Genomic DNA, 25,811 nt, shown 5'->3' on the forward strand with positions numbered 1-25,811 from the left:
TTATATTTTTCTGTGGTTGTTCACAATGAAAATTAGATTTTTTAATATCTCTGTAATTGATCAACAAGCCGTTTCTCCTGTGTAGTATATCATTATTACATTACAAACTTTAATATTGATAAGGGTTGGTTTCAGATTGAGGAATGCCATTTTAAAATGTCAACCTTTCCCAGTCACCAACCACATCCAGGGGGAAAGGGTCAAGAGGTCACCACCCATCCTCATTTGGTTTATTGAAAGCTATTATGCATTATTTATGAAGAACTGATTACTGAAACCACATTTATGAATTTATTAACTTTGTTTTATGCACTGTAAGGGTGAATCTCATGAAGACTCGAGAATGTCCAGGTCAAATTTCTCTCCAAAATCAAAAGAAACAAATTATATATTTTGCATGAACAAAATGAAGCATGTTTTAGGCCCATTAAGAATTTTTAGTGGTTTTGTATGGGGACTTTATTTTCATTACATCTAAATACAAGTACTATTTTCTTAAGGTTTAGGGGTGAAATATAAACCAGACATTTCTGACCCATTTAGCCAACTGGCATATGCCATTTATTCAAGTTACCCCAATTTTCTTATATCCTTTTTTTACGTTTAAAGCTGGATCACTGGTTGCGCGTGTAAATGTGTGTGTGTGTGTACATGCATGATATGGTGTGTGAGTGTTCCAGGCAGACTCAATCACCCATGGCTTTAGGTGTCAGTTCTCTTACGCTTGTGCATCATGTGAGAAGCTTCTTTGCTGTCAGTGGAAATGTTCCTTGTAATACTGTGCATTTAATAAAAGTTGTATGTCTTACAACACTGCTTATGTTGCAATCATATTCCTACCTTTTAAAGGTGCACCAAGCAATTTATATATATATATATATATATGAATAGTATAGAACTGAATAGGACTTATAACAAATGTTTAACAAGACTCCAGTCATACCAGTTGCCTAAAGTTGTCATTACCTCATGGAGGCTACCATGTTGAGATCACCTATTGTAACACTTCTGGCTGCGGAATAAATAATGGATGACAAATACGCCTGTGAATAGGTTGTTTCTACAAAAGAATCTGAAAGCATCAAGTTTTGTTTCATGCAACACCCACTACTATAGATGTCACGAATAAGTCCAAGACCATGTCATTTCAGACAGCAAACCACACACAAAGAATGACTTAGTGTACCTTTAAAACTATTCAAATATTCATAATTAAATAGTATTTATTTTAATTCGTTTTTACAAACTTAAAAAGAAATGTTCCAGGTTCAATACAAGTTAAGCTCAATCAACAACATTTGTGCCATAAAGTTGATTACCACAAACAATAATTTTGACTCTCCTTTTCTTTATAAAAAGCGAACATTTAAGTTACAATGGAAGTGAAGGTGGCCAATTTTTGGAGAGTGTAAATGGAAATATGAAGCTTATAATTTTATAAAAGCACTTACATTCATTCTTCTGTTAAAACTCATGTATTATTTGAACTGTAAAGTCGTTTAAATCTTAATTTTTTTATCGTCGTTTTAGGGTTTGTTGACGTTACATCATCATGGCAACGAAGTTGTAAAATTGGATATAACTTTACACAGAAAGGTTTAGTAAGTGATCACACTAATAACATGTTAACACGTTAATTCAGTGCGATTAGTTATATAACAAATAACACGTTAAATAAAATTAACCCTAGTAATCATGTCCCCGGACCATAATAAGGAATATTCCTTCCATATGAGCAATTAAAGCTTGAAGTACCACCTGTTTTCTCCAGGGGGCAGTAAACAAAACTCCAGCTGTCTAGGCAACACACAGCTTAAACAGAGAACAAACCACACTCACCGACAGCAGACAGCACAAGATGAGAACACGTTCTTGCATACAAACAGCTCGATGGAGCGCAAATCAGATCACAGGGATCACAAGACGTGTTTTTATACATTTCAAACTTCAGGGACCTAAATATGGGAGGAGTATTATGCGACGCAACTGAGGCGCTCCAAAAGTGTCCGTCTGACGCAGGTGTACATTGACACATCCTTAAACAAGCCCTTATAATAAATCTCGGACTGATTGATGAATTCAGTTGCAAAATGGATTGCTGTGAACTGTAGACCAATGATAGCTTTATTTTCAATAATATGGAAATAAAAAATATATTGGAGTCTAAAGCCACTTACTTCAATTGTCTTTAAATGCTTAACTTGTTTTGCCTAAATAATGTAATGCATTTTAATTCTGTATTATTATTTTTTATATATATTAGGTTATAATTATTTAAATATAACCATTTATAATTATTTAATCATTATATATTGAACTATTTAACTAAAATATGAACTAAATATTTATGAATGCGATTGGGATTAATCAATCGGCATTCCATGCAATTAATTCGATAAAAGGTTTTAATCGATTGACAGCCCTAACAAGCATATCGTTTACTTCTTGTGACTATGCATTCGAAACAGTGAGCATTTTAACATGAATGAATTGCCCCCATTAACTTCCATTGTAAGTGCCTTATTGTAACCACAATTTAGCTTTTTTCAAAGAAAAGGAGGGACGGGGGTATTGAGTATTGACGCTGACTACATCCCTGGCGTCGCGAGTTTCGAATTCGTGCTGAGTGACTCCAGCCAGGTCTCCTAAGCAACCAAATTGGCCGGTTGCTAGGGAGGGTAGTCACACATGGCGTAACCTCATTGTGGTCGCGATTAAGTGGTTCTCACTGTCAATGGGACGAGTAGCGTGGATAGCATATTTGGGGTTTCTGACCAACAGCAAATTCATACATTCCTACCGTAATACAGCAAAAAATCTAATTCGTCTCCACTGTATCTTAATGACATTGAAGAGGTTTTGAATGATTTCCTTATGTATGTTGTTGCTCACAAAAGTTTATTTTGGTAGACAGGCCACTGTAAGGCATGAAAGGCATCCCAAGGGTATGATTGAGGTCTAACAATAGCTGGTAAAGTGACAGCGGCAGCTGCTCAAAACCAAGTTGTGATTCACATGGACAAATCCATAGTTTGCGCAAAGCGCCCAATGGCTTGCAGGTAAAAAACAAAAGGTATCAGGTATCTTCAGGCTTAAGGGCTTCACTATTGTTAGCTGTGTTCGTTGTGATATTGACTGTGGTGGACACGCAACTGACAAGCCGCTTATTTTCATCTTTCAAGTGATAGATTGTGGTGAATTACGTAATGGAATAAAAAACGATGGAGATTTATCAAACTATTGATTTCAAGTTGTTAATTGTGAACAATACATTTTAATTGTATTGATAAATATTCAGAAATGTAAACTATATTAGTAGTAGAATTATTGCATAATTCAAAGTACACCATGGGAGTGGGCATACACTGAAAAGCCCTTTTTTTACCACTAACATTTATTTGACAAAAATCTAGTTATTTTTGTAAATCTGTTTGCCTTGGCACACTAGAAATAACCCACTTCACCTTTGAGAAGCACACTTTTTGTTTTTCAGAAACCCTGCGTATACAAATAAATACTTAATCTGAAAAGGGAGTAGGGTTTGGGGTACACGGGTAGAATAGTTTCTAAACAGATACATGTGACTAGTATTCAGACCACAGTCACAGAGAGTAAGAGGATGGGGTTTGGTTTTCATCAAAAGCTGTGCGCTGTTTTTATTGTAGTATTCTAAACTTACATTAAAAAAAAGAAAGTCTGCCCATGTCCTAGATTCATTACGAAAGTTAACGCACAAATTCCATATACATCTCATTGTATTTTACATAGAGGATAAGAGTATAGGCATGGAGGTGGCATGATCAATCACAAGGCTTAAAAGAAACAAAGAGATTAAAAAACAAACCCTGAATAAATAGAAGGTGCTCTCTATTAGCAGAGAGTTTAGCATGTCACTCTTTTGAAGAGTTAAACAAATAGCCTGCAAACGTGGCAAGTCTTGCACCCTCCTTTACCGATGAAGAGAGAGGAAGCTGGCATAAAAGAGCGCATTAAAAGCAGATATGTGAAGAGTAGAGCAAGACGACAATGGAGAGCCTAACTTGTCTGTACAGGTGTGTAAGTTAGAGAGTATATCTGGTGGTTACACAGACACTAAGACATCAACGTCTAGTTAAACGGTATAAAGCAGGTTCTCTTTTAGTCAACACCTGTATATTCTTTGTTTTTATTCTCGTAGGCAACAAGACATTCTTTAAAGCAGTGCTTATCAACTGGTTTTGCTTCCTTTATATTGGACACAGTGGCGTAACTAAAGGCAGGGCAAGGTGGGCAGCCACACTGGGGCACGCAACGGCAACACGAAAAGGTACAGCATGCCAAAACGAGGGTAATAGGCAAAAACAACCAATCCCAAACGCACACGCCACTGAATGGACATCAAGCAGCAACCCAAAACAGTACTTAACCCGTGACACTTATTAAAATGAATAGTTTACCCAAAAATTACAATTCTGTCATTATTTTTTGTTTAGTGTTCCCTCAGTTATGTTGGGTTCCCTCACAATCCCCTTACCCAACCTTTACCAAAATTAAACATGGTTTTAATACATTACCTGTAGTTGAACTACAATACTTCTAATACTTAACTATAAAACCACAAGTAACCACAAAATGTACTATGTTTTTACTCCAGTAACCATATTTTAACTATGATATTATAGTAAAACCTTAGCAATAATATAGGAAAACTGAAACTGTGGTAATAATCATTCTGCCAAAAAATTTTTTTTTACTATAATTTATAGTAAAAGTATGGAATTTAAAACTGGTTTCCCAAAAAGACACATTGCCCTAACAAAAATGAACAATGGTTTCTCTATAGTAAGCCAACAGCAACCATGTAAACCTTTTATGTGTTAAGTTCATGCGACCCCACGTTCACATGTGTGGACGTTGCATTTTGGCTTCGCTATACGCACCGCATAATTTAAATTCATTTAAACAGACTGATCTCGGTTTAGGAAACTCTGTGCTTACAGTGACATTCACATTACAAAACAACATGGCGCTGACCACAGCGGAATTTGTCTTTGGGAGAAACGCCAACAAAGCTACATCTGGTAAGAAACCTAATTCAATCTTTTTCTTGTCAAAAGATTAGTCTCTAATTTCATCCATTTTTCAAATCGGAGCGATTTATTGCAAAATGCAATGCTGCTAAAACAATGTACACGCTTGTGTACTTCAAAGCATTTTTTCCTAGGAAATCCTTTATTTACTGTGCGTTATCTCATTGAGAATTCGTGGGCCCATCTAAAAGATGAAAAAACCTGCTTTTAGAGACGTTATATAGTTAGGATGAAAATGAGGTGCATTTCAAACTGTTCTGGGACCAGTGCAGACAGACCACTGGAGGTTACTTCATTCACTATATATATATTGAGCAAGGGGACATCCTATAGCTCTATGCAGCTAACTGCGTTCACTCCTATAGTCCGACCAAAAGTTCAATTTCAGGCTGCAGATGATGTTTGAAGACTCTACATGTTTGGCAGAAATGGGACAATGGTAATCAGTACATAGATCCAGAATTAATAATGCTAAATATAATTTATTATGGTTGGCAGTGATTGGATGATGCTGGCCATTACTTTGAATCTGAATTAATTATGCAAAATTTCTGATGTAATGTGTGTAACATCCCAAGAATATTAAATCACAACACTCCTGGAAACATACAAATTTAGTAAGAAAATATATACATTTCTATAGCTTGGAATTATTTAACATTTTACAACTTAGTCCTGCTGTCCACATATGTTGCCATACATTTTTAGGAATACAAATTTCTATAAGGATTTTTTATTTTTTTATCTTTTATAAATCTAAAAGGGAAATGGAAAATGCACACAGCGGTCACGGTTGGGTCTCAGGAGGTTAAGTACCATGAAAAAAATACACATATACACACTACTTTGGTAACATTTTAATGTTTAAAGTTATTTTATATTAAAGGTAAATGTGTATCTTTATTTACACTTCGTCACAGAAATAAGTGCAATGACTATTTTAGTATCACAAACCTTTAAGTAGCCTAAACAAAACAGTTCTTGCTTAGGGCTTGTAGAGACTTAACGAGTCGCTCTTCAGTAACAACAGAAACCGCTCAAGAGTCATTTGGACGGATTAATCAAAAGAACCGAACCATAAGAGTAATGTGTTCATGAATTGGACTGTGCTGTATTTTTGTTTTCGAGCACAACCAATGAATACAGCCCAATAGAAAGATGTGCTTTGGCATTATTTTGCGGTACACGCTCTTGTTTTCTCATCACAATCAAATGGCAAACTTACAACTCAGGTAAAACGTATTTTGCCGTGGCGCTGGAGATTAGTTAGCGGTGGAGTGCAGGAAAGAAAATTAATAATGGTATTACTATAGTAAAACTAACCATGTTTTTTTTTGGCAGAATAATGATTTTTATTACCATAGTTTTGGTAATAAAATGTCCTATATCATTCAGGGATGCAAACGTGTGAGAGATTCATAGCAGTTGTCCAGATGTACAACTGTTGATTTGTAAAAGCTTTTTTAATTTTTATTTCAAGCTTTTTTTTTTACATGCCTAAGCTTAAAGGAACCCTTCCAAGTGATTTTAATAAACAAATTATAGAATATTTGGGCAAATTAGCTAAAGAAAAAAGGTTACTTTAGCTGAATGTTTAGTAGTTTGCATCACTGATAATTAATAGGTTTAACCATGAATATCATGGTTAAAATATATTTACTGTAGTTAAACCATTTTCCATAAGGAATGGTTAAAGGTTTTGCAACGGAACCCAAAAGAACTGCAATGTAACTCAAAACTTGTTGGGAGGGAATGTAAAAGTATTTCAGAAAATACATTTTCTTCCTGTCCTCTAAGGGGCTCCGAAACATAATCATTGTTCCATAGCGTGACTATTTCATTCTGTGAAACAGAAATACAAATGTTAGGCAGACTCGGTAACATTCACTTTCACAGTATTGAGAAAAAAAATAAATTATGCAATGAAAGTGAATGGTGACTGAGGAAAACAAAATGCCTACAATCTTTGTGTTCCACAGATGTAATTTGCCTAGCTTTGGCTTGCATTAAAATAAAAAATACATTGATTGTATGCGCATCTTTTGAAGGCAATAACAAAAGTTAAGTGGGGTTTTCTCCTTTTAATAGATTTGCTATGCCCATTTATTTTGCTATCCTAACTATGCATGATTATATGGTTAGTTGCAGTCTATTGCTTGCATTTAGCAACTTTTTTCTCCCTATCAGAACAGACCTGCGACTCGGATCAGTTGAGAACCACTGCTTTAATAAGTTAATTTGCCTCGGCCAATCAGGGCAGACCATGTGTTCGAACATCCAATAGTGGAAGGGCAAATTGGAGTCGAGTGACAGAAGCGCATTTTTGTTTTTCTTACAATTTTGCTTTTGATCTCTGTAAAAGACAAAACAAAAACTAAAATTTTAGATAAATCACTCGAAAACCCACTTCTGCTCAAGTAACCCTTAAAGCGCAAAAGTTAAAAAGAAAGCTTTGGGATATTTTTGCCTTCCTAATGACAAAGTCATTAAAAATCATGCACGCTGCAAATAACCTCATGCAGTAGTTATGGTAAACCATCCAAGCACTTTTTATTCATTAATATTCATAAATACACACAGCAGCTTCATTAGAGAAGGTCTCTGGTTTCCTCTTCAGTTTTTGAATGTGGATTATTTATAAGGAGAGCCTTTTTGCAAGACACAGGAAGCTGAAGTCTGCCACAGATACCTACGCTCACCTGCTAAAGGAAAAAATTGTGGAATTGATTATCACCTTATATATATTTATTTATATATTTATATTTCTTATTTTCTCTCTCTCTCTTGCTTGCTCACTCTCTCACACGCCTGTTCTGATGAATCTTGATTTATTTTTTCCCTCACGCTCTCCTTTTATGGATTTATACAATGTAACAAAGGTGACAGACCTGAAATTACACTCACCGAGAAAAAAAAAAGAAAAAAAATAGAAACGTTAGAGAGAGCTGTGTTTTTGCCCACCGTCATTGGCAGTTACAGCACAGAGGACATTGTCTGCGTGGTGGTCTGATATCATCAAAGAGGAGGTGGTGGAGGCTCTTTGCCTGTGAAGCTCTCCTTCAGGTTAAGGCTCTCCAGAGCCACGTCTAAAGGCATGATGTCCACGCAGCCCATGGCACCGAAGTCAGCAAAGTCTCGCCTTTCGTCCTCATCGGAGGATGAGCTCTCCTCTCGCATTAGCGTGGACAGCAGCAGTTCCTGTACGAACAGGCTGCGATCGGCGCGCTCGCTCTCCAGCGCCTGCCGTTCCGCCTCCGACATTTTCGGCTCGTTCAACCTGGTCGAGGTAAATGGAGAGGATGTGACTACTACATTACAAAATACATCAATTAAAATGGGGAAGATATTTTTCGATCCATAAGAACTAAGTATAAATCCAAGAAGCAACAACATTCCAGATCAATCTCTCTCAGAATGTTTTAAAGGGACTTTTCTTATGGTTGAACTATCCCTTTAAGAATAATGATGTGATCAGAACAATTTCATCATATAGGTGGATTTCTTGAGCAACTCCGATCCATACCGTGTGAGAAGGAACTGGGAGCTGTGTGAGGCCAGCGGGTTGCTCTCAGTCATGGCTGTGTTTGTGGTGGTGTTGGGCGGCGGGATGCTGGCGCTGATGTTGCTAGGGTTACTGCGCTGGCGCGTGGCATTGCGAGCCGTCTCCAGCTGCTGACGTGCCGCCTGCGCCTGCTGACGCTCAAGCTGAAGCTGCATCTGCAGTTGCTGCAGCTGCGAGGCAGAGGGGCCTGAAGAGTTGAGCTGCCCTCCTGCAGAGCGCCTCACACCCGACAGCTGAGAGAGTAACTCTGATGAAAACAGAGAAAAGAGGGGAGACTGAATGTAAAAATGAAACTGATAGACAGTCTAACTAACACTTGTGTCTACAGAGTAGAAAACCATCCATATGCCAGATAACAAACTAAATGAACTGAAGAGAAATACACAAATATCGTATACCGTTATCAAGTGCTTTAAATAATGGTAGGACTAAAGGATGACCGATAGTGGATTTTGCTGACACTGATAACTAAGATGGTGGAAAAGGTTGATGACTGATTAAACGGCCATTTGTTTTTTTTAAATCGATTTATAGACTTAAGAAACTTTTAGTCTTTCCTTTTCTTACACATATTTTTGCAGATAGTTCCAAAAAGCAACTATCGGCATCGATTAATCAGTTAAACCAATATATTGTATTGACAGGAATACGGGGGCCTAAGCACAGGATGCATTTTTGCTCTTTTTGTTTTTTTTAAGTTGTTGGTTTTTGTACATTGTGGGCAAACATATTTTGCTGAAGGATATTGTCTTCCTGTTTTTTTTCGTCTTATTTTGGAGCTTAACGGCAAAAGTCCACCTTTACTTTCACAATATGAAAAAGTGTGGCCAGGATGTTCTTTAAAACTTTACCTTTCACGCTCCACCGCCTTAAGCTTTGATTCTGGCGCGCACTTGTCGTGGCATTGTTTCAACAACCTTACGCAATGTCACACATTTTTTTACGACAGAGTTATTTTTTGGTTGAGATCTTGTATTGATGACGGGAGAGTTGAACCACTCTGTAAAGTCTTCTTCAGCACATCCCAAAGACTTTTAATGGGGTTAAGGTCAGGACTCTGTGGTGGTCAATTCATGTGTGAAAATGATTCCTCATGATCCCTGAAACACTCTTTCAAAATTTGAGCCAGATGAATCTTGGCATTGTCATCCGTGTATATGGCTGTGCCGTAGAAAAACAATCCATTTATGGGATAACCTGCTCATTCAGTACATTCAGGTAGTCAGATGACTTCATTTTATAGCTGCAATACGTTGCTGAGCCTAGACCTGACAAATTGAAGCAACCAAGAATTTGGTTCATTAATTTTACGACCACAATTCTTCTGTGAAGCAGACAGTTCATCACTATCCCTCCAGGTTTTAATAATACGTTGGACAGTTCTTAACCCAATTCCAGTTATTTCAACAATCTCCTTAGTTGTTTTCTCTGCCTGATGCGGGCCAATATTTTGCCCCTTCTGAAACACAGTTAACATCTTTTCCATGACCACAGGATACGTCTTCTGACATGGTTGTTTAAGAAATGAGAAGCTACATACTGCATCAGTTAGTGTTAAAGAATTGTTGCCAGCTGAAACATTAATCACTGCAATAATAATCCAATCATTAAATATCTGATTATTTAAATTCAAACGGTAAAATTGTTTGGCCAGGCAGTGTGTGTGTGTGTGTGTGTGTGTGTACATACACGTGTGTATGTGAATATTTAACCATTAAATGCAGTTTCTATTCTAATAAACATCAACTTTAAATCCGTAGTTTATATAGTTCCATCATTTTCATTTTGCATACCTCATTCGCAATGCTTCATGGGATTGTAGTTAATTCCCTCATGAAAGACGGCAAGTACACAGTCTTGTACCTTTGTCTTTTTGTTAGATTTCCAAACACTTTTTTGCTTCAAATCAAACTTTGTCATGTGATTCACCTCAGAGCTGGTTGGTTTGGTTTATGGCTTAAAACTGTTTTTATGAAAAAATGAATGGTGGAAATATTTGCAGAGCCAAGATGGCAGAAAAGTGGCGGGTACTGTTGCATTCTATTGAGGAAAAACTTGCAGCAATCCTGAGCATTAAAAACACATCCCGAGACCCCTGAACATTCAACAAAACTCCATCTATGGGTTTTGAAATGCAGGTATGAATTCTGTGTGTCTCCCCTAAACCAACCACGACACATTACACACCTGCTATGGGGTCCATTGCTTCCCTATTGCTTGGAGAGTAGGAGGAGCTTTGTGAAGAGGAGAGCCCACCGGTAGAGCTACTGGTAAAGTGCATGTTAGTCCTGCGTGCCCGCGGACCACCCAGCCCCCGCCCGGGGTGGAACATCCGGCGCACATGCCGTACGCCGCTGCTCTCATCGTGCACACACTGGTTAAGGAGCAACTGCTTGACAAGGTTAACACACAGCCATTGAAGAGGATAAAGTCACATGATTTGTGCTGAATACACAAATATAACCACAAATTATTATTATTATTTTGTCTGAGTCGTGGTGCAGTAGTTAAGAGCATGTGCCCCAGGAATATTGAGCTATGGTGCTTATCTGGGCGATACAAGTTTGAATCTGGCTTGATCTCTCTAATATATCTGTCAAATCAACCCAAAACAAAGACAAAAACCTCAAAAGCAAAAACACCTGCATTCAAATCCTCAAAGATCCATGGCCATAAAACCTTAAGAAAAAACCTCATGCAACCATTAAGCACAGTCGATAAATCGTGGAAACATGGGCAAGGTCATCTGTGAGGTGACTTGCACATATGCACATATTGTGTAAAGGAGCAAATACATGATTTCATTAGCTTCACATAAAAGGATATTAAATCTCTAGGTGCTCTGTGTTCAAGTGTGAGATGAGCAGCAAAGTCATCTGTCACATGATTGGGGTCGCCACCAGGCAAAGCTGCACAGATTGGGCAAATCTGGTAAAGAGAGACAGAGAGAACCATTACATACAACAACACTTTGTGATACGTTTAGGTCATTGCCTACAGTTGCAGAGTAACAAGCAACAGTTTTTTTTTTTATTGTACTTAACATGCCTGTGGATAAAATGTTTAAGGTGATATGCATCTTTTGTATTTAATGGTATCATTCATCTGTACCATAAACTGCAGTTTACAACACCTAGGAAAACTCAGACTAATCATAAGGCCTATTCACGCAGTCATTTTGTGTCCTCGAGTATTCGAAGTGGTGCTATTTTTTAATGAATCCACTTTAGCTTAACTTCGGCATCTCATTATTGTTTCGCAAGTCTCGCATAATGGTAAATGGTCGCACATATATAGTGCTTTTTTTTTAACCTTAGAGCAGGGGCGAAAATTTCATCAAAATGTTGGGGGGGACAATACACATAACAATTCTCAAGAGAAATTTTTGAAGGGGACACCAAGGGTTTTTTTGTTGTTGCCCCGTTTGCATTTGTAATATTTTATTTCTTAAACAATTATTTTAAGAATATATCATTATATTATTTACAATACACATATTTTAATGATATTTTAGGGGGGGACAACCCTCAGATGGGGGGCATAGGCGTAGGCGATTTCCGGCATAGGCGATTTAAGGCATAGGCGATTTCCGCCTATGCCTTAGAGGTTACCAAAGCGCTTTACACTGTGTCCCAATCACCCATTCACACACACACTCATACACTAATGGCGGCAGAGCTGCCATGCAAGGCACTAGCCTGCCATTGGGAGCAACTTGGGGTTTAGTGTCTTGCCCAAGGACACTTTGGCATGTGGAGTCGTGTGGGCCGGGAATCGAACCGCCAACCCTGCGATTAGCAGCCAACCCACTCTACCACCTGAGCCCCAGCCACCCGCTATATTATTATAGACTGAATTCAAAACATAAGGCATCATATACTGTCATTATGTGAAGACTGCATCAAGGTACATCCAAAAATCTTGACTTAATCAAGTCACAAAATTTTATATAAGGTCCCTTTTTGTTACTGAATTTCACATTTTGTGAAATGTCACATATGTTTATTATCAATCATTGTTTTTATGATTTTGCAGATAACTAAGGTGGTGGGAGAAGGTAGATAACCAATTAACCCTTTCACACATACTATTAGCCTGGACTCAGAGTCATACAAATCAATCAAACTGGTGCAATCTGGAAAAATGGTGAGACCGGTCCACAAACATGTTTTCCGGGGATATTATTTGAAGCTAGAAGCACCAATTCCAGCAATTTTAATGATTTAAGTACTGCAAATCAACTGCACAATTGTGCAGAATTAGCTGCAAAAATAAATGGTATTTTGATGTGGCTTGCTTCAGTTTAACAAATTTGTTCGGTTTCATTTAGTGATTAGTTCAGTGACTACTTCTAGAGATGACACTAACTGGCTAAATGAGCATCTTATGTGCCATGAGCGAGTCATTGAATCATTTTGAGTCGCTAATGAAGACGGCGATTTTATACGTTTACATTAGACTCGTTTACGTTAAGGTCTTAGCGTTTTCTTGGTGAATGTAATTAATGTATTCAGTAACTGGGGTCTCTGGATAATTGGAAACGATAAGGTAATATATATATATATATATATATATATATATTTTAAAGTACATTCAATATGGCTTCATAAATTTGGACAGTATTTTTTATTGTTGCATTGAACTCAGACATAATTAGTGAGGTAAAAACGTGTCTGAAAAACATATTTGGTGTAAAGTGGCATCACTTCATCGACTGAATATAGCAGCAGCTGACATCATGTGAAACCCCCTTAATGTGTATAAACATCAGTCACTTTTATACATTAACAGCGGTTCTGCCCCTTTCTCTCCTTGATGAACAAAGTAGACTGACATGCCGATGCTGATGTGAATGGGAGACCACAGCAAATATTATTTTCATGTACCCATTTGCCTCAAGAGCAAAATAAAAAATCGTCTATTACATTTGAATTACTTTCAGAAGAAAAAAAAAATAATAGAAAGTGGTGGATTAAGACAGCAAAAAGGGAGATTCCAAATGTACTGTCTCACGCTCAGCAGTTGTAATCGAAACCCCCTCGCAGCTGTGGTAATTCCTTTTTTAAAACTAATTCCAGGGTAATATAACACATGTTATAAACTTAAACTCAATATTTTAAAAAAAGTTTGCAAGATGTACGCTGCTAAATAAGGTGGAAACACATCATCACAGCCTGTGAAATAGGTCTTTTCAATGTTCAGTCTGCTCAAAACACTCTTTATTTTTATGTTACCAACAATCAAATAATCACAGAAATAATGGAATAAAAGTTTAAAGCCATTTTGATGTGGCAAAGATTTTGTATTTTTATTTTTATGTCAAACTCAGAATGTATTATGTAACAAGTCCATTTGATCCTTCTCCCAGTTTATCCATCAATTATTTTCACCACTTCTGGAGCAACAAGTGGAATGACTAGTTTTTAAGAACCACTTTTGCTATGACAAACTGTGTTAAGAATTAACACACTATCGTGTGGTACTGTGATACTTGAGCTGGTATATTATCATAAGATATGATTAGGGTATCGTTACAACACTACTATAAAGTAAACATTGTCATATGGGCTAATAAATGCCGTATGAGCAGTTACTCAACAGCAGTTCATCATTCATCAATAGTAGGTCATCAATAATGGCTAGTTAATTTTCATATTTTTATCCTTTTATCCATAAATAGTGATGGTGACAAGAGTATTGGCTCCGCTACAATGCTCTATATGTAAATGTTATAAATATATAAAAAATATAGCGGTTTGTTGCCTATATATTCATTAGGTAAAGGATTCTGGGCACAAAGAAACATGGAGAAAATATCTGCATCACCTTTGCCGATAACTGTTCCAAAAACTACCGGTACTGATTCATCTGTAAAACTGATATATCGTCAACCTTCAACCATTAATTATTACATAAGTAAATGCCAGCAAAGATCTTGCGAAACACTGCGATTTTATTTAATGGTTTTTATGGGAACAAAAAAACCACCAACTTCATCCAAAAACTTTCAACAAAGACGGCATGTGTACTCACCACCTCTGTAGAGGTTTCTGCGTGCTCTGAGGTGACGTGCTCCTGTAGAGATGTTTCTGTGTAGCCCATTTTACCACAATAAGGACAAGTAAATGACTGAGGTTGCTCTACTGAGAATGCCTCTCCCCCATAATACAAGTCTGCAGAGAGCATAGATAAACCCAATCACCATCACCATTATTGCACAATCAAAACATCATTACTTAAAGCTGATGAAGTCAAAAGATGGCTTTACTTACCAAAGTCTACCCTGGTTAGTATGCACTGCATTGGGTGCTCCGTGGTGTGTCTAGTTGTTGTGGCTCCACTTTCATAGCAAGATGCACAAAGGTCGTAGTCGTAGCAAATTAAACACTTGTATCGGCGTCCTCTGAAGTTCCCTTTTAAACATGCATCACAGCTCACACCTGCATGAGAACAGAAGGCATTTTAACACAACTAACTGAAAGTAACTTCTAAGGACTGTTACGCCATTTATCACAGGCCGGATTCAACTGGCTAATTCCGATTTCTTACAATAAAGCAACATCAACACTGCATATAACTTGCAGCAAATACTGCCGAGGAGAACACATTTAAAGAAGCTCTGCCTTGTTACGGATGATGAAGGCTGACATAGTTGTGGTACCTTGTGCAAAGCAGGAGCAGTGCCCATTGCAGCTTTAGTCGCTTAAGATGTATTCATCTCACTATTCGAATATGGACTAGAAGGGGTTCAAACTGATATTCTCAAAACAAATGATTATGGACACATTTAAACTCTCGCTTTGAGGGAGCAATATCCACATTAATGCTGGATGACCTATTAGACATTTACAATATGTTTGATGTTTTGTTGCTGATATACAATAAAACAACATCATGAGCATCGCAATGATTTTAAGTGGTCAATGATTTTCTACAATGATTTAGCATCTGCTCTTATGAGAGAATTGAATAGCAACATTTTATAAAGACTAACATTTTAATGGGGCTGGTAATTGTCACAGACCTCCCTATTCTATATTACAATGATTCAATATATACACAAATCAGCCACAACATTAAAACCACTTGCCTAATATTGTGAAGGTCCCCTCGTGCTGCCTACACAGCACCAACCCACATCTCAGAACAGCATTCTGAGATGCTATTCTTCTCACCACAATTGTACAGAGAGGTTATCTGAGTTACTGTAGACTTTGTCAGTTCGAACCAGTCTGGCCATTCTCTGTTGACCTCTCTCATCAACAAGACATTTCCATCTGCAGAACTGCCCGTCACTGGATGTTTTTTGTTTTTGGCACCATTCTGAGTTAACTCTAGAGACTGTTGTGTGTGAAAATCCCAGATGATCAGCAGTTACAGAAATACTCAAACCAACCGTCTGGCACCAACAATCATCCATGTGATTATCTATTCAGCCAATCCTATGTTAGCAGTGCAGTGCATAAAATCATGCAGATATGGGTCAGGAGCTTCAGTCAGAGTGGTGGTGGCATAGTGGGCTAAAGTACAGAACTGGTAAGCAGAAGGTTGCCCGTTCTATTCCCAAAGCCACCACTATTGTGTCCTTGAGCAAGGCACTCAACTCCAAGCTGCTGCAGGGGGAATGTCCCTGTAATAAGTGCAATGCAAATGTAAATGTAATGTTCACATCAACTATCAGAATAGGGAAAAAATGTGATCTCAGTGATTTGATTTTACTTGGTTTAACCATGATGGCCATCTTTGTGTCATGGCACATAACAAATTTTGGGGATACAGACATTTCCAGAAACCTCAATATCTCGGCTCAGGATGGTCCTAGCTCCTTAGAACAAAAACGTATCTATAGAGCACATTACACGGTACATATATAAACATTTTGCACATTCTTGTTCCTTAGACTTAGAACCAAGTCCAAATATAATGTTGAGGTCAACTGATAGTGGATTTTACCGATAACTAAGTTGGGTTGTACCTGCCGATAACAGACTAATCCGCCAATATTTGTTTTAATTGTTACTGAATTAAAAAATAATCACTCAAAGTAAAATAGCCCCAAACAAACAAACCCCTCCCTTCAGTGCTCCTTTGGAAGCTCCGCCACCCAAATTCATGCACGTGAGACAGTTTTACACACACCAGCTCCAGACACTCACATCTCTCCTGCTACTAAATCGAACATCACAACAACAGAATATATGGGTCCTAGGGCTGAAACGATTAGTCGACGTTATCGACAACATCAACAATAAAAAATTGTCGACAAAAATTTTCATTGTCGAATAGTCGTTTGATCTCATTTAACGTAACATGGGAACACATTAAACTGTAATGATGCGTGAGAGCAGGACTGCAGCTCACGCCTGACTGAGGAGAGGAAGAATTACACGGATCACAGTCCAGATGCCCCATAAACTTTCCAAACAGCTTCAGGTGATGTAGACCGCAAAGGTCAAGGGAATTATACAAAAATAACATAAGTAAATACTAGGGCTGGGCGATATGGCCTAAAAATAAAATCTCCGATTTTATTTTTTTTAATTCGATTTACGATTTTTTCCCGATTTTCCCATCTACTTATTAAGGAAATCAATACGACAAACGGCAGACAACTTAAAGCAAATTTTGCTTTTATTTAATCAAAAGCAAGACAAATGTAACCCCCATTTCTGGGATGAAGTTTCTTGGGAACAAACTTCCCACTCTCACCGTAGCCATGTTGTCGCTTGCTGTATGCTGTTGCCGTTTAGGTGTGTGCTATGATGTTGTTGTTGTCAGCTGCCATACTGCTATGTGAAACTAACGCTCACGGATGCTCCGGGAGCCAAAAATGCGCCATTACACAAAAACTCGATTTACTTATTTTTAAATCGCCAGCAACAAAAAATTCGAATTAATTCATTGAATCGATTTTTCGCCCAGGCCTAGTAAATACAGAAGCACTCTCGTTGTGGAATAAGCGGAGTCGGAGCTCTTTAAAGGAAACACCCCGGTGTTACATCTTAAATGCAGTTATATTTAATGCATTACAGCTTTATTAAAGTTCAAATAATATGGAAGTAGATCATGTAATTAACTATAAACTCCAAATCTGGCATTTCTCTGTGCGGTCTGCACCTCTTCTAGGAGTTGCGCGAATGTCCCGATCTAAGGGTGAGAGACTGAAATTGCACCCGGCTGATACACACACCGTCACAGGGAAGCTCGTCCCTCGAGCCCGCACTTACTAAAGCTAGATTATAACGTGATGGCTCACGACTTATTGAATCATAATATATATATTATTTTTAATAACAGAGAGTTTGTTTTTTCGTGAGTTAAAGATGGATTGAAGTGAACAGAAAGGTGAGAGAGGAAGTCTTTCCCCCATTATACACTGCAACAACATACGTCTATGATTTTTTTGGCTTGTTTTCCAATAAAAATATCTAAAACACATTTAAAACAATGTACATTTACTTTAAGAACTATACTGAAGAAGAAAAAATTGTTATCTGAGAATGTTGAATATAATATTAAAAATACAAATATTTTAAAATATAAAAAAAATCCTTTAATAAAAGATGCATTCACATGAGAAGCAGCATATAAGATATTTAGACTCGCTTTTTGAGATATTAATATAAGTATATTTTGTCTTTACTTCACTCGCAGAAGTATAACCAAGTGAAGAAATACACTTATATATATATAAAAAAATACACTTATATTTAAGATACATTCTTTTAAAGCAAGTCTAAATATCTTATATGTTGCTTCTCAAGTAAATGTATCTTATTTTAAGGATTTTTAGAAAATGTTTAAATGGAAAACCAGACAAAAACACTTGCTAACAGTAGGATTTTATTTACTAAATTAAACTTATTAAAAAGTGTTTTGTGCCTTTAACTCAGTGAATGTGATTTAGAGGTATTTTTAAAAGATGATTTTGTCCTCTTTATTGTTAGTAAGCACGTTTAATACAACCCTTTAAGTCAGGACACAAGCTGAATAATCAGTTAAGAGCTGATGATTAATCGTTGCAATAATCGCCAAATAGTTGAATAATAGTTCCAATAATCATTCTAATAATCATTAGATTAATCGATTATCAAAATAATAATTAGTTGCAGCCCTAATGGGTTCTGTAAAACACAGCTAAATGTAAGTTACACACCTAATGAGGAAAAAAAAGAGAGCAATTTCTGCCTTCATCTTCAAGCCTTTTACCTCTCTGTGGTCTCTCCACCACAGAAAAGCCTCATCGATGTTGACGCTGCTCCTAGCCCTCGACTTATCCTAACCCTTCTTATTTGGTTAATATTCATCTGATCTTTTTATATTGGTCTGTTTCTAAACCATTTGTCCTCCTTGGAGTTTAAAAATTTGCATTAGCCAGATTTGCTCTGCCCTTCCCCCCATCCTGTGCAAATGCAAGAACCACCCTGTTGCTGATTGGATGGAGTAGTGTTGTGTGGACCGGTCTGTTCCACTTTGTTTTACCCCAATTACAAAGCCAGGGCTGTGTACAAATACTACATTTTTTTTTCAGCCCACCCACAGAATGGACAGCTAGCAGACAGAGGAGATTTTGACAAAAAAGTATAATGGATTAGAATTACTGTGTGCACCTTTAAAAAGAACTTTAAAGGCATATTTAGACACATGCTTTGTTGCATTGTCTCTAGCATTTTTTTTAGAATGAATGTGATCGATCTGAAGTCAGCGTATTACAATGAGGATAAAACAATTGAAATCAGCTGCATTTGTGGCATAATGTCGATTACCACAAAAATAAATTGACTCGATGCCTCCCATCTCTGCTTTTTTAAAAGAAAAGCAGAGATCGAGGTTACGATAATATAATTATTATTATATTATTATAAGGCTATTATTATTATTATCAAATTAATATTACAAATAATGTGTCTGTAGACACACAGACACGCGCTTGAAGATACACACTTTCATCAGAAAATGGTTTGAGTTCCAGGGCTGAGAAAGAATGTTTTAAGTAACATTGCTAACACTAAAATACTACACCGAAATAATAAGTCTTTAACATACAAATTTTACAAGCGCGAGCTGCAGCGACACTGGCAAAAGCTGTAGGAGCGAGGAGACTGTTTGAATGTTTTGTTAATTTATAGAGAGAAATGCACATTACGGTTGTGCTGACAGACGATGATCTCAAGGATCATTGATGGTCAGAGTGATCGCCAATAGCTGATGCCTTTGATGATGTCAAGACGACATTTGGCTTATTTCCCCATTAATGTATTCAATTATTATTATATTATTATAAGGCTATTATTATTATTATTATCAAATTAATATTACAAATAATGTGTCTGTAGACACACAGACACGCGCTTGAAGATACACACTTTATTATATTATTAAGAACAGATGACAAAAGCGTCAATGCGCATGTATGACACGCTGTTTGTACGGAAGCGTGAAGTCTCGTGGAACTTCATTATTTTATTTGGTTTTTCGTTTCATTTGGAGTGCTATTAGAATTTTAAAATGGATTACATTTTCAATGCAAAATCACTAAAGCAAGAATATTCACCGATCCCTCAGCCCGGGGGGTTGCCGATGTAATTGGATATTGTGATATATATATATATATATATATATATATATATCTCACCAAAACTTATCGTATTCCTTCAGAACAAGACACATACAATAATTTGTTAGACTTCTGAATTATTCTTTTGAAGTGATCACCATAAACTGCCATTGTGTGACATCATAGAGTACGCTCACGGAGCATTGTTTATTTAATTTTTTTCACAATTTCTCCCTTTATGTTAATAAAAATAATGAAAATCATATGGTGTTATAACACAGGGGTGAGTAAACAATGACTGAATTTTCAGTTTTGGGCAAACCAATCCTTATAGAACCAAGGAATGTACACATTAGAACCGGATCATGCGTTTCCAATTCTGTTACCATTTTGTCATGTGGAATATGGAGTATGTGAGCTTCAAGGTAATACTAAATACATTTTTATGATACCTCTTATTTTTTTTTAAACAATAACACACGGACGCATAAGGGTTTTAGATGCACAAGCAGTGTGTAGAACTACCCCATGTTTTCCGCAAATACCAATCATGCCCGTGTCAAATGGCCCTAATATTAGCATTGGGCTTTGCCGGCGTTTTAGGATGTAGCATTAGCAGTCAAGTTGTGAGATGTAACTTCTCAGCAAGTGCTAATTACTACTGTGTTGACTCATTTTCCCAAATCAGTCGGCAGAAATCTCAGTATATATATTATTTCTTTAAATAGGGATCATTTTAGATAAAAGTAAACTAAATTGAAAGGACAATTTGAAAATGAAGTAGAAATAAAAACTAAATTAAAATTCTAAACAATGATAACTCTAGTTGTAATGATTAATGCATCTTTCACTTTCTTTAGTCTATGTTTGAGTGGAGGGGAAAAAGCAACAAATAATTCAAATGTCAACAGAATGCATTAAGAAGTGTGTTGAAGGATAGTTTTGTCTTTATACACCTAAAGCATATGATTTCAATCTGAAACCAATTTGAAGTTTGTTCAGCAGGAAACTAATCATAAAATTATTGAGGTGTTTTTGTTACATTTATATTGAAAATTGTGTTTTAGTTGTGAAAGTAAAAAAAAAAAAAACGCTTAAAATATTGATGTTGAGTTTACAGTTACAATTTGAATTCAGATTCATGGACAGATTAATTCTGACTCAGACTCAACTCGGACTCGACCTGTTATGACTCGATCTTGAGACAGACTCGGCCACTTTTGGACTCTGACTCAACTAAGGTGAATTCGAACCCAACACTACTGCATGCACACTAACCTTACCTAGGTACCCCCTAAATAAAAATAAGACAGACTCGAACCCTTCCCATTATAAATGGACCATAAAAGTGGAACTTTGAGCAATCTTGAGCATTACATTAGGACATGAGTTCTAAGTCTAAGGAACAAGAACGTGCAAAATGTTTATATGTACATGTACCATGTAATGTGCTCTAGAGATAAGTTCCATAAACGGCTGTATAACCAAAATTTGTCACGTGCCATAACACAAAGATGGCCATCGTGGTTAAATTAAATTAATTAAAAATAATGGTGGTTTTGCAATACCAATACATGAGGTAATTACTCAATTTTTTTAATTAAAAATGGTCTAGCAACCTGTATAGGATCATTTGAGCTGGACTGATCCAGGGTAAACGCTTCAATAGACAGTACACATAGGCAAAACAACACTGAAGCATTCAACTCTGGTGACTTTGAGAATCATTTTTTTATCATTATTAATTTGAGTATGTATAGCATTTATGTAACAATTGGCTAAAGCCCATCTAAAAGAGGCTCTTTAGACTTTTCTATTAAGGGGAAACATCTGCCAGTTGAAGTTGTTTTTAGGGGCATTTTTTCACCATTATGGTGAAAATTACGTGCATATTTTTTTGTAACCATACAAAATATGACAATATGACGTCATTGTGATGCATCAAATATTTCAAATGAATAAATTCCTTAAAATACAAACATGAATAATCAGATAAGTGGATACCTATAAATTTAAATGATCAAATAATTTCATTTAATACGTATATACTAGGTCTAGAATAATAAGAAATATATCCGAAATAGAAATCATGTGGCATTTTTATAAAACAACTTTGCCCCCACATTTTAATTTCCAGGGTCATTTTTGCCACCTTCAGTGGCATTTTTGCCTTGAGCCCTTTTTCATTTCTGACCCTGCAGATTAGACCAAACGCATTCTTGCACTAAAAAAGCAAGATGCAGCACAATGAACCGTTTTTAACAGTTGCAAAACATGCCAAAAACGCATCAATCTTTGCACATGTTTATATGAAACATTACTGAAAGGAGGACAGAGGAAACTGAGGAGGCTTGAGTGAGGATGCGCAGGTTGAGTCTATATGGAAATTATTTTTTGTCAATCTCAGCAGATGCATGCATAAATTCTTCTCCCCTTCACATCAAGTTTTAATTAATGTTTCACCACTGTGCAACTTGAATTATTAAGATTTATTCTTAAAATCAATTAATGAAATTTGAAAAACATAACGACAAATGCTCTGAGGTAAAAGCGCAAAAGCAATCCTCTGAAATGACGCTTGAATAAGCGGGACATTTCATTTTACAAATACATTTCACTTAGATTCCTCCATCCTCTTTCCTTCACTTGCATCTTTTCCTCGTATTCTAAGAAGAGCTAAAAGGACGCGAAGGAAAGGACAGTTTTAGAAATGAGAAGCAACATCTCAAGACATCAGCCAGGAAGTTAAAGCTCGGCCGCAAATGGGTCTTCCAAATGGACAATGACTCCAAGCATACCTGCAAAGTTATGGCAAAATGGTTTAAGGACAACAAAGTCACAGTATTGGAGTGGCCACCACAAGCCCTGACCTCAGTCCGATAGAACATTTGTGGGCAGAACTGAAAAAGCATGAGCGAGCAAGGACGCCTACAAACCTGACTCAGTTACAGCAGTTCTGTCAACTCATTGTTAGAAGCTTGTGGAAGGATACCCAAAACATTTGACCCAAGTTAAACAATTGAAAGGCAATGATACCAAATACTAACAAAGTGTATGTAAACTTCTGACATACATTATATATAATATATATATATATATATATATATACATATACACACACACATACACACACACACATCTCCACCTCACTGCATATCTTGAAACCCTCAGGTTAATAAATGCTTGTTGCGTGAATAAGGTTTTGCCACTGATTGCAAGCCTGTCCTGTCCCCCTGTCAGCAATGCGGGAATTCTCAGTCATGATGCTTCCATGTATCAACTCTCTCAACTGAAGCGCTTCAGAGTTTGAACTGCTGGTCACGTGGTTTAATGAATAATCATGAGAGAGTGCTTTCTTATAGGATAAGGCCATGCAGTCTCATGAATAATGATGAGACACTGATGAACTATAGTACATGGAAACGTCACAATGTGATTGATGCTAACTCAATGTTGATATTAAACCCTTAAGACAATAGTGCACAAAATCTGTAAATTACCAACTTTCCCTTTAAAATTATTGGATGCTTAAATTGTCTCCTATCATGTGTAACGCATACATATCTGGTATCGTCTCAGAAAATGTAGTTTAGTGTTCAATGACCCTTTAATACTGTGATGCTCTGTTGTGTTTTGAATTGTAATGTGAAAATCTGAATAGAAGCTCTTCATTTGATAAAATAATGCAATGGTATGTTGAAAATTAACTGCTGTGTTTTCATTTGATTCAGTTCTATGAATGAATTTGATTAGACAGTTTTTTGATGATAAAATGTAATTAAACAGAACACGGATTTCCAAAAATAAACTAAAACGGGAAACAGAATTTGCAGAATTCTGCCCTACTATCTCTACAACAGCTAGTATGTGATTTGGGATGCATGCTAATGAAGCATGGACCCATATAACCCAGTGAATTCTTTAAACACTTTAAAACTGCTGCCATACACTGCTGGGAAGCACAAATAAGTTTTTATGGATTTAAATAGCCTATTGAAACATACATTTGTGAAATTAAGTGAAATAGCATCTTCATTTCTGAGATTAAATATTTAATAGATTTTCAGTCTTATTTTTTCAGTTTGATTGTGGTTTTACATATCTTTGGGTTAAAAAAACTGAGCTTTGACATCCTTTCTCAAGCTTTTTCCTTCCAGTTCTGCCAAATTATCTTTGTGGTCTTTGTACAGGCAAAGTCCTGTAAACAAACCACACATCCCACTATTTCTAAATCGAGGGGGGAAATCCCTATTTGCTTTGACAAAAAAATAAATTTAAACAGTTTTTTTTCCAATATCGGAACAAGACACTGTATTTATGCAAAATCAATTAACTAAAGCATCTTGGTTCTCTCTCAAACATGTCTGGATTGATCACCTAAAATCAAATTTGGATTTGAATTATTAATAATTATTTTTATTGAAAAAGCATATCCAGGACAAAACATTACAGGAAAAGGTAAGTTACGGATTGCAATAGCTTTGTATTTTTAATGAACAACATCTGACGGTGAACAGCAGTGAAATACACATCCATTGTCCTATAAAGTTGTGTGGCAATTATGGCAGTGGCTGTGCAGCGAGCTGCTCTCACTCTGTCTTGTCTGCGTGCATTATTTGCCAGGCAACAACTGTTCAGGATGCCATCATGATATCAGCTCAAACACATTATGAACTAGTGTAACAAAGACTGTGCTTAGCTTGTTTTAAAATGAATGGGAGAAATTTCGAATGCCTATTATGGCAGATGTAGAAAAGGAAGTGCCGCATTACAGTTAAAAGAGTCAATCAGCTTTTGGATACAGACATAGGCTGTCAGTTAACTCGAAAATGCCCATTAGCTGGATCAGCCAGAAAAAAAACCCCAAAAGGATTCTGTATTATAGTGGTATAATGGATAATGCTATCTAGATCGCTAGAGGGCGCCGCTTGCTTACACAGCGCTTAATTGCTTAATGCAGACTATGGCCAAGTTCAAAACTGCATACTACCCATACTTCTGCCATATGTGTCTCCGTCGGAATATCCACACTTTCCTATTTATTATGCCAAAAACAGTATGTCAGTGAAGTAGTACATCCAAATCTTCAGTATTCATAAAACAGTAAGCAGGATGATTTACAATTTCCAGCGAGATTCTGAAGTGTGCAATCGACTGGACGCTTTACGATCCCATAATCCCTCGGGAGTGGAAGAGACGTAATTTTCAAAACGCTGGCTTTAAAAGAGTGGCGGTGAACCGCGAACCTTCTCAACTGTAAGTGCTATATATATATATACACACACCAAGAAAGTTGTTCCTTTAATGACACAGGCAAGAAAGTATTTTTTCCTAGTGATGTTTATTGGTGGTTGATAATCCAGTTAATGGTGCATTACCGCCACCTAACGAGCTGGAGTGGGAGGGGTCACAAGAAAGTTTTTCAAAAGTCAAACATCTGCTGAAGTTGATTAAACTGGCAAAATTTAATCGAAAATTGGTCACACAATCGCTGCAAGATTAAATACCAAACAGAGTATATTTCTTGAACTCCAAATTAAAAGGTAGCTTAGCCTTTGGATTTAACTTTTAACAAAGGTTTTTTTTGAATGGCCAATGCCGATATCCAGAGAACAGGTTGGCC

General features: G+C 36.7%; 1 protein-coding gene across 3 annotated transcripts in view; it reads right to left on the minus strand.

Annotated features, from left to right (window-relative positions):
• Positions 1–1,267: 1,267 nt before the first annotated feature.
• The window catches only part of LOC127624210 (E3 ubiquitin-protein ligase KCMF1-like), a 34,772-nt gene continuing 10,228 nt past the window's right edge, over positions 1,268–25,811 (minus strand). The window contains exons 2-8 of one of the 3 annotated variants that reach the window (XR_007968134.1): positions 14,904–15,071; positions 14,665–14,804; positions 11,458–11,559; positions 10,819–10,996; positions 8,593–8,878; positions 8,031–8,346; positions 1,268–7,768 (exon numbers count right to left, since the gene is read on the minus strand). Coding sequence is in view for 1 of the 3 variants with exons in the window: in XM_052098930.1 (XP_051954890.1) it covers positions 8,085–8,346; positions 8,593–8,878; positions 10,819–10,996; positions 11,458–11,559; positions 14,665–14,804; positions 14,904–15,071 (1,136 nt within the window). In the remaining 2 variants the exon portion in view is untranslated. Of the gene's footprint in view, positions 8,347–8,592; positions 8,879–10,818; positions 10,997–11,457; positions 11,560–14,664; positions 14,805–14,903; positions 15,072–25,811 lie in introns of all 3 variants that reach the window. The other 2 variants (XR_007968133.1, XM_052098930.1) reach the window with 2 other exon arrangements.

This window comes from Xyrauchen texanus, chromosome 3, assembly GCF_025860055.1.
Source record: "Xyrauchen texanus isolate HMW12.3.18 chromosome 3, RBS_HiC_50CHRs, whole genome shotgun sequence".
Lineage (NCBI taxonomy): Eukaryota > Metazoa > Chordata > Actinopteri > Cypriniformes > Catostomidae > Xyrauchen > Xyrauchen texanus.